At 32.8% G+C, this 9,661-nt stretch overlaps 1 protein-coding gene across 1 annotated transcript; it reads right to left on the bottom strand.

The window, feature by feature from the left end:
- LOC107637846 lies at window positions 8,479-9,655 on the bottom strand. The gene has a single exon (XM_016341128.2). It carries the CDS (start codon window positions 9,146-9,148, stop codon window positions 8,633-8,635), a length of 516 nt encoding a protein of 171 aa, XP_016196614.1. The 5' UTR covers window positions 9,149-9,655; the 3' UTR covers window positions 8,479-8,632.

Genomic DNA, 9,661 nt, shown 5'->3' with positions numbered 1-9,661 from the left:
AAGTTGATTAGTCCACTTGACTTTCCTTTATTTAGTAAGGGTTAACTAAGTGGGAGCAATGAACAATTCTCATCACAATTGATAAGGATAACTAGGATAGGACGTCCAGTTTTCATACCTTGCTAAGAGTCTTCTTAATTATTAATTTATTTTCTTATCATTTAATTTCCTTGTTTCTTATCTCAAAAACCCAAAAAGATACTTTTCCCATAACCAATAATAACTACAACTCCCTACAATTCTTTGAGAGACGACCGAGGTTTGAATACTTCGGTTGTTACTTTTTAGGGGTTTTATTACTTGTGACAACCAAACTTTTGTACGAAAGGATTCTTTGTTGGTTTAGAAACTATACTTGCAACGGGAATTTATTTGTGAATTCTTTACTAGCAGAAAATCCGTTCGTCAGTTGTTCTCTCTAAAATTGTGATCTATATCTTGCTTGATTCTATATTTCCATTATTTGATGAATGCATGCACTTATATGATTGAGGCCTTTGTTTCACTGAACTTACATACCCATATGGCCTTACCTTTTTCATTATCCTTTGCAAACTAATATTGAGCCTTCTTAACCCCATTTGTTCTTTACTTTAGCACATCATTAACTCTAAGTGAAAAATAATAATATCCTTAATTTGAATTCTTGGTTAGCTTAGACTAGTGAAAGTACTCATGAACTAAGTGTGGGGAAGTTGGGTTTGGAAACATTTGGTTTGAGAATTGGGTGTTGTATATTTTTATGGAAATGTGAAAAGAATATTGAGGACATGTTCATGCATTCAATACCTTAATCATATGCATTGAGAAAATCAAAAGAAAAGAAAAAGAAAAGTAAAAAGAAAAAGAAAAAAAAGAGAAAAAAAGAAAATAATAATAATAATAATAATAATAATAAGGGGACAAAATACCTCAAAGTAAATGGTGATAGCAATGCATATGTACTGTACTCAAAAATGGGATGCATGAATATGTGGTAAACATGGTTAATGGGTAGTTAGACTTTATATTATGATTATATGGATTTTCTTAAGTTAGGTGGAGAGTTTATGTTAATCAAGGATTCGGATTTTAGTCCATTTAACCAAATACAATCCTACCTTGACCCTAACCCCATTACAACCCTTAAAAGACCTCTTGATATGTGTATTTGTGTATTGAATTTTTGTTGATTGGTAGAAGAAGTGCAAGCCTTAGAAAGCAAGGTTAGTAGAGAATTGAGAGAATCGAACCTCAAACACTTTCATGAGCTATCTTCTTTTGCAATTTTACTTGTACTTTATTTTATGATTTGAATTAGTGAGATCCAGTTCATATTTCTTCTTGAAAGATTTGTTTACTTTTAACCAAGTACGTAAAAGCATTTTGTATTTAGTTGCATTCATATAGATATGTTGCATTTCATAATTTTACCATTCCTCTTCACTCCTTTATAGTTTCTCTTGAGCTTAGCATGAGGACATGGTAATGTTTAAGTGTGGGGAGATTTGATGCACCACTATTTTATAGTACATTTCAAGTTGAATTGAGTAGATTTTATCCATTATTCTCACACTTATGCACATAAATTGCATGTTTTACATTTTCCTTCCTAATTCTGTGCTTTGATTGAAAACATGCTTCTTTAGCCTTAAATTACTAATTTTTAATCCTCTTTTATTACCATTCGATGTCGTGATATATGTGTTAAGTGATTTCAGGTTTTTCAGGGCAGGAATGGCTTAGAGAATGGAAAGGAAGCATGCAAAAGTGGAAGGAACACAAGAAATTAAAGTTTGGAGAAGCTGGCAGCGACGCGCACGCGTGGACGACGCGTACGCGTGATCAGCGCATCAGGCAAGCGACGCGTACGCGTGGTTGATGCGTACGTGTGACCAGGATTTTGTCAAGCGACGCGTACACGTGGGCGACATGTACGCGTGACAGAGCATCACGTGCTGAAATTTGCAGAAAACGCTGGGGGCGATTTCTGGGCTCCTTTTGACCCAGTTTCAGGGCCAAAAATACTGATTAGAGGCTGTAGAGTGGAGCTAGAAGGGAGAAATCAATCATTCACACATTCATTCACATTAGTTAGGTTTAGATGTAGTTTTCTAGAGAGAGGCTCTCTCCTCTCTCTAGGTTTTAAGGTTTTTAGGTTTAGCTTTTCTCAATTTCAAATTTCTACTTTGCTTTAATTTAGTTCTCTTCTACTCTTACTTGTTCTAGCACTTTAGTTATCTATTATTCCTATGGATTCCTTTGTTTTGCCCATTTAGTTTATAAACTCTTATGTTACTCTCAATCCCCTTTTTAATGCAATTTTATGTTTCATATTTATGGCTTCTTTATTTAATTGTTGATTGTCTTCTTTTGCAATTGTTGGTTTTAGATTTTGCTATGCCTTGTTAATTTTCTGTGTTTTTATTTTGTACCTTCCAAGTGTTTGATAAAATGCTTGGGAGGATTTTAAATTAGATTTTTATATTCTTAGCTTGGATTGATTAATTGGAGACTCTTGAATTATCAAAGGTCTTTTATTGATTGGTGATTGAGACTTGCTAGTTGGCTTAAACTTCACTAAATCTAGTCTTTGATTAGGACTTGTGAACTTAAGTTAACTTTACTCACTTGACTTTCCTTCAATGTTAGAGGTTAACTAAGTGAAAGCAAAAGGCAATTACCATCACAATTGACATTGATAACGAGGATCGGAATTCCGATTCTCAACCCTTGCTAGGACTTTTCTTAGTTATTATTTTATTTCCTTGTTATTTACATCACTTGTCTCTTATTACAAAATCCAAAAAGATACTTTTCCATAACCAATAGTAAAAACACTTCCCTGCAATTCCTTGAGAGACGATCCGAGGTTTAAATACTTCGGTTTATTTTTATTGGGTTTGTATTGTCACAAACAAATTAAATCTTGATTGAGGTTTAATTGTCAGTTTAGACTATACTTGCAACGTGATAATTTTTGTGAAATCTTTACCGACATTTTTCCTTCGTCATTGAGTCATAAGTCAATGATAATAAGGTGGTACGACTCTCGAGGCATAATAGAATACATATATATAGATATAATTGAAAAGAGATATTAAACGAGAAGCCTAAAAAGGAGTAGAATAAAATCGTGATCGAAAACATTCTCGTATCGAAAAAGAGAAGATAAAATATATTCGGACAGCGAATCAAGATAAGGTATAATAATAAGGAAGAATAGAATAAAGACAAGGTACATATATGTATATAGACATGAATATAATAGCCATTAGTCACAACCTGTGAAGTTTAGGCCGACTAGGATATAGTAATAAAATCAGTTGACAACAGTAATTTTCCTATCTCTCCCAAAATATACATCAAAGCCTCTATAGGCAAGTTTTCAAAAGGAAATAAATACATAATAAAAGGTTTTCAAAATAAGTTCTAAGAGATTCTATCAAAAGTAAAATAGAGTCCAATGATCTTCGCTATCTTGCAAATAAACCATAACTCATTGCTGAGCACTTGGACCTGCATCTGAAAAACAGAGAATATATATAAAATGAGAATCCCAACCCATGGGTTTCCAGCATGGTAAAAGTGTCAAATAAATACAAGCACTATAATAAGAACTCATTAAACATCCTAATCTTCCTTTCATCAATTGTCCATCCTAGGTTCTCACTAATCCATAACTTAGGCAACTCTCCTAGAAGATACTAAGTCTAATTCAATTTATCATCTTTTCCAACTTTTCAACTTTCCAATTTCAAAATTAGAATAGAACCAGCACTAACTAATTTGACTCAGTAATTCCATATCAGCCATCCCGTATCTTCACCTGGAGCAAGTGAAATCACTGCACCGCGTCTACCCAGGGAGCTCAATTTATCTTATTTAATATTCATCATTATTAATCAATCATTTCATCATCTCGTTTCAACAAAGATAGCCCTCAGCGTCAACCAACACCAGCATGAGGAACCTCTCAGTTGTACAAACACAAACAATGCAAACAAGTAATATACAAGTAAGACAGTTAATGCAAGTAAGCAAGTAGGAGTTAAGCATGTAACATATTCAATTAGGCAAACTCATATAATTAAGCAAACCCAAACAAATCAAACATACGCAAATGATGTAGTGAGAGAATCAAACAGCAAGCGAGAGAATCCTCAATCTCAACTTGCCTATACGTGAGCGGGATAACACCACCATCCTCACAACACAAAACTTATTGCCTCCTTAATCATAATCACAACACGAGAGAGGGAATCCTCCACCTCAACTCGCCTATTCATTCTGGCATATAGTGCCCGTCACACTTCACCATCATCCTCATTATCGATCTTGTGATAAGCATTATTCTCATTATCAATCTCATCTCAATTCATATTCAATCTTAATTAAGTTCATTCATCATTATCCATTCACCCTCATCATCAATTATCTCATTCATAATCATCATATATCACTTAACATCTTGTTCATTTCTCTCAATTTTACTAACTCAATTCATTTGGCTTTATCCCTAACTTGTCCATCCTCAATTCCACCGGATCTAAACTCATATCGAAGTTTATAAAAGTTTAGAAGGTCAAAAGAATGGTTGAAAGCCATAAAAACATATTTTTTCCAAATTTTGGGAGGTGTGCGTATGCATGCAAGTGGTGTGCGGACGCATGGGTTGAAAATTTGGGAGTTCACGTATGCATGCAAAGGTCCGCGTACGCATAAAGTGAAAATTTAGTAAGTCGCGTACACATGCATGGTGCCGCGTACGTATGACCCTAATTTTGGACCATTCTGCGTACGCATGTCAAAGGCCGCGTACGCATCCATATCAGAAAACAGAAAATCTGATATGTTGCAGAAATTAGTTTTTCAGTCCAATTTTTGAAACCTCGTAACTTTTTCCACAAAATTTCTTTTTCAAACATTCTTGAACCGTTGGAATGATCGATAAATGAATTTTCATAAAAATCTAATGTTGAAAGTTTTCCAACTCCGAGGGCCAAGTTACGGCTTGCCAAAGTTGGTCAAAAATATGTTTATACCAAAAAGTAGAATTTACCAATTTTTCCAAGGATTCATAAGCCTCTACCAAATTCAATCAACAATTTTACCACAAACTAACCCATTTTATATTCTTACACTCAACCAAATTCAAACCTACTTCATTTACTTATTTCAACTCAATTGTCATCATTTCACATCTCAAACCTCAATTTCCAATATCCTATAAAATTATTCCAACTTTTCACACAATCATTATCAAATTCTACTCAATTTCAAATATCATTCACACCATACATTCATCCACTTATCAGTCTTATCTTTTTCGGCCTCCGGCCCAAAGTACACGGCCTCCAGCCTAGTATTCATCAATTCAATACATATATAACTCATAATTACATAATTCACTACTCAACACCAATTACAACAACACATCAACTATGCATCATCACATTATTCTCATCCAAATCATCAATTATCATAATATATCATTTACACATATCAAATTCATCCAAAAACACAATTCAAACTTAATCCTAGGGGCATCTTGCCTAAGAATCCTCATCACACTACACGGTACTTAAGTGAAACTTAAACCGTACCTCTTGTAGTCACAATAACTTGGTCCTTCCTTGCAAAATTTCCACCAAGCACTAGCTCCAAGCTTCACCAATAGTTTCATAACCCAATTCAAGTTCTCAAAGTGTGCCAAATTCACCCAACAACACTAACATAACCAATTTCACATATACATTACTCTAAGGTTTACAAAATCTTATAAATCACAAGGGTTGGAGGATTCTTACCTTAACCCATGAAAATAGTTAATGAAACTCATCAATAGCTCATACTAGAGCATCCATGAACAACCAAAATCACAAAATTTCTCAAACCCAAAGCCAAAACGCATTTTTAGAGAGAAAAATCAAAAATGGGTAAAGAAGAACAAAATACTCACCACAATATCTAGATATAATTGAAGAGATTGAAAAGAGCGATGCGTGGCCAGAAACAGCTCGTCAATCGGAGCTCCAGAGAGAAAGTTATGGTGATTTGAAGTTTGGGAAACTAGGTTTTCTTTCTCTCTTCTCTCTATCCGTCCCTCCCTCTCCATTTTAGGGTTAAATGAGCTTCAATGCTCATAAATGACACTTATATACCTTGTGCTTGGGTCCTATTTAGGCCCCGTTCACGTATATAAACTCGTTGGTCCAATTTTGGGTCAAAATATTTAAGATTAGCATTTTATACTGCGTTTTAGATATTTTTATTTTCTAAATCATAAATTCTAACTTTTTAATCTTTCTTACTCAAATTATTTTCTCAGCCACAATATTGGACAGATCTCAACCGGTACTACTAATCAAATTTCCAGTGTGCGCTTTCACCCAAAAAACTATATTTTTCGACTTAGAAAAATCCATTGAGTCCAAAAATCATATTTAAATTGTCAAATTTTGATTGCTAATTTTTCTAATCATTTTAGCCCATTTTTAATTTATTACTTAATTAATTACGATTTGACCGGATTTTACAATTTTTCTCAAGCAATAACATCTAATCAATAGTGTCAGTGCGTGTGTCTTAGCTGCTAAACAAGTGTGTCTACTACTTTTTTTGTATTTGTACTCCAAAGACAACTTCCAAATACTACTATAGAGACAAAATAAGGTTGTATTTGGATTCTGTTCCTAAAATACAAATATATACACAAGAATTGGAGACTAATATTTTTTCTTTGTCCAAAATTTTGAAAGTTAAAAAATATAAGAATATTATGTTTTGTGATAGTAAAAATTTCTATTTCTACAATCAATGAGTGTTTATATTGCTAACAAAAAAAACTCTAAAAATAGTAATTTTAAATAAATTTTTAAAAATTAAAAAACATAACAAAGATATATATATTCTTAAGGTTAATTTAGATTGACTTTTGAAAAAATTACTTATTTTTTTTATCTTTTCAAAAGAGATATTTTTTTTACAGACAAAAATTATTTTACATTTGGATAGACTTTTTAAAAAGAGTTTTTAAATATTAAAAAAATATTTTACTTCTGTTTTTTTTTTAAAGTAAAATATTATTAGCTTTTAGAAAAAGCAAATAATTTACTTTTTTTAATAAAAGTATTTTTTTTAAAAGACGTATCTAAATAGGTTTTAAATTGAATAAAAATACTTTATTTTTTTTAAAAATGACTTTTTTATTCAAAAAAAATCAATCCAAACTAGTATAATTAGAAGAATAAAATATTTTCGTTCTTTAAAATTTAAAAATCTTACGCCTAGTGAATTGTTATTGTAATTTTTTTTTGTGATCCACAAGAAACTTAAAAATACATGAAAAAGAAGTTTAGTGATTGAATTTTGCTTCGACTTTTCGTATGTACCTTCTAAATACTTATCTAAATGTTACTTATCAAATACATCCATTAAAAATGATTCTGAAATGGGATAGATTCATATTCTGTTCCATTAATGGATTTTAAATTAGCCATGGAAAAATATCGCACTTGGATGGATTTGCGTCTGAATCAGATATGACAATAAATCTTTTCTTACACAAATTGCTTTCCAATTTGACATTAAGGCATTGAAAACCACCAATCCATAGATAAAGTATGCCCTACCATGTATTCATAGAAAGTACAGAAAACTTAAAACTCAAAAAAACTTTGATTTAGAGTTCGAGAACTACAATTAAAATCAAGGATTGGCATGTGGCACTGAGAAAAGGGTTTTCAACTGTCATATTAATATATTATCTGCAAGTAAAACAACATGGAATATTTTACTTCATAAGATTGGAACAAGGATCTTGTCAATTTTTACTGATAATGTAGTAGTGCTCACAAGTCACAACAATTATGCAATACAAAAAGTTGATCATTATCAACCATCTTAAATGATCAGATAATTAGGACCAGTGGTTTATTGATTAAAATATTCTAAGGTGGCACATCACTAATCAACAAGCATCAAACTAAGATATTTAGATACAGGAATATGAGGCCACAAGGCACAAGGGTCAATTCTCCACTTTGAAAGAGATTAAAAACAATAAGAAAGAATATGAAGCTTCCTAAATTTCAGAAAAGGGACAAGAAAAAAATTCCAGTGGTGCTTTAGACATGTCAGCTTAATGAGTGTGGGACAGAGTTATGCTTTTACGTATGCCATTTCTCTTTTTCATCACATTCTTTAAAATATCTTAATCTTCTTCTGAACAACTTTCCCTTTGTTGAAGAAATCATAGAGAGACATAGCATGTTACCAATTTGTGTCTTTAAAACACTATAAAATATATGTTTCCAAGCACTTTTGTCATCATCATCTTCAGCTTTACACTCATCACTCAAGTTAAACAATCCACAACCCTAATCCTCTATGATTTCTTTTGGAAAAATAAAATCCCCTTCAAGAAGGAAACCATAGCTGTAAGTAATTGAGAATATTTGTCAGACTCAACACCAAGACATAGAACAAGTATACATATAGAGCAGTACCAAACAATCCAATTCTCAATTCCAGGAATCATAAATAAGAGGGTGTCCAAAACATCCACAGAATCAATCAAATTTAGCATTACAAAAACATAAAAAACCAAATTTTGCAGTTAAAAAGAGTGAAGTAAAATGGGATTTTATACTCACAAATTCCCCTTAATCTTGAACCATGTCTCAGCACATATTTTGTGAGCAGCAGCAAGATCATCTTTACAAGCACAACCCAATTCAATTGGAACACCAGACTCAGAACTATCACTCTCCAAACCCATGTGACAAATTCTACAATCCCTCTCCACTTTGTGATTATTATTATTATTATTAATAATATTATTATCCAAATGCACTTTGATTTCAGGAACCCCAGCTGCATTTCCCAGCTCCACAGAGAAATCAGAAGCAAAAGAAGCCCTCCCAGAATCATGAACAACAGCAGCAGCTTCAAGATCAGAGACACATGAGAAGCTGCAATCATCAAATGCTGAGCCACCATCACCATGTGTTGAATAGAAATGAGAGTGGCTTGAACCACCCTCTTCTGCATCAGATAAATACACGCTACCATCATCATCATCACTCCCAACACCTCCAACAACAGCATCATCTTCATGATTTCCTTGCTCTAAATCAATAACATGGGACATCTGCAATGTTGACATTTTTCTGACCCAGAAGAAAAATAAAAGAAAGAAAAACAACAATGTTTCTCCTTTTTTTCTCAGACGCTGGAAAGAAAAATATATGCAATGCCTCAAATTCTAGAACTTTGGGCTTTGTGTTCAACAAGAAATGTCCTTATGTCCATATATAAAATATATTTATAAATTTATAATATGCGCAAAAAGACAAAAACACACGAATAAAATGGGGGTTAAGGAGGTGAGAAACTAGATTAGGTGACAATTGCATTCAACCCCATTCGAGTAAAGTTCCTAAAGTTTAAGTTTTGGAAGAAGCTGAGGTAAATTGCATCAATTTCCTACTGAGTTAGAAAAAAATGGGATAAGGGTATATGAGAAAGTGAACGGGTGTGTTTGTGTGGCGAAACAGGGACAGAAAGTATTGGAATGGTTGAAGAAGAAGAAGAAGAAGAAGAAGAAGACAAGGACTGAAAGGCTGCAAGGGACACAAGACATACAAGACTAGAGAAAGAGAGAGCACACACCGGAAAA

The sequence above is a fragment of the Arachis ipaensis genome, chromosome B04 (assembly GCF_000816755.2).
Source record: "Arachis ipaensis cultivar K30076 chromosome B04, Araip1.1, whole genome shotgun sequence".
NCBI lineage: Eukaryota > Viridiplantae > Streptophyta > Magnoliopsida > Fabales > Fabaceae > Arachis > Arachis ipaensis.
Note: the sequence above shows the minus strand (reverse complement) of the source record. Positions and strands in the feature narration are given on the sequence as shown.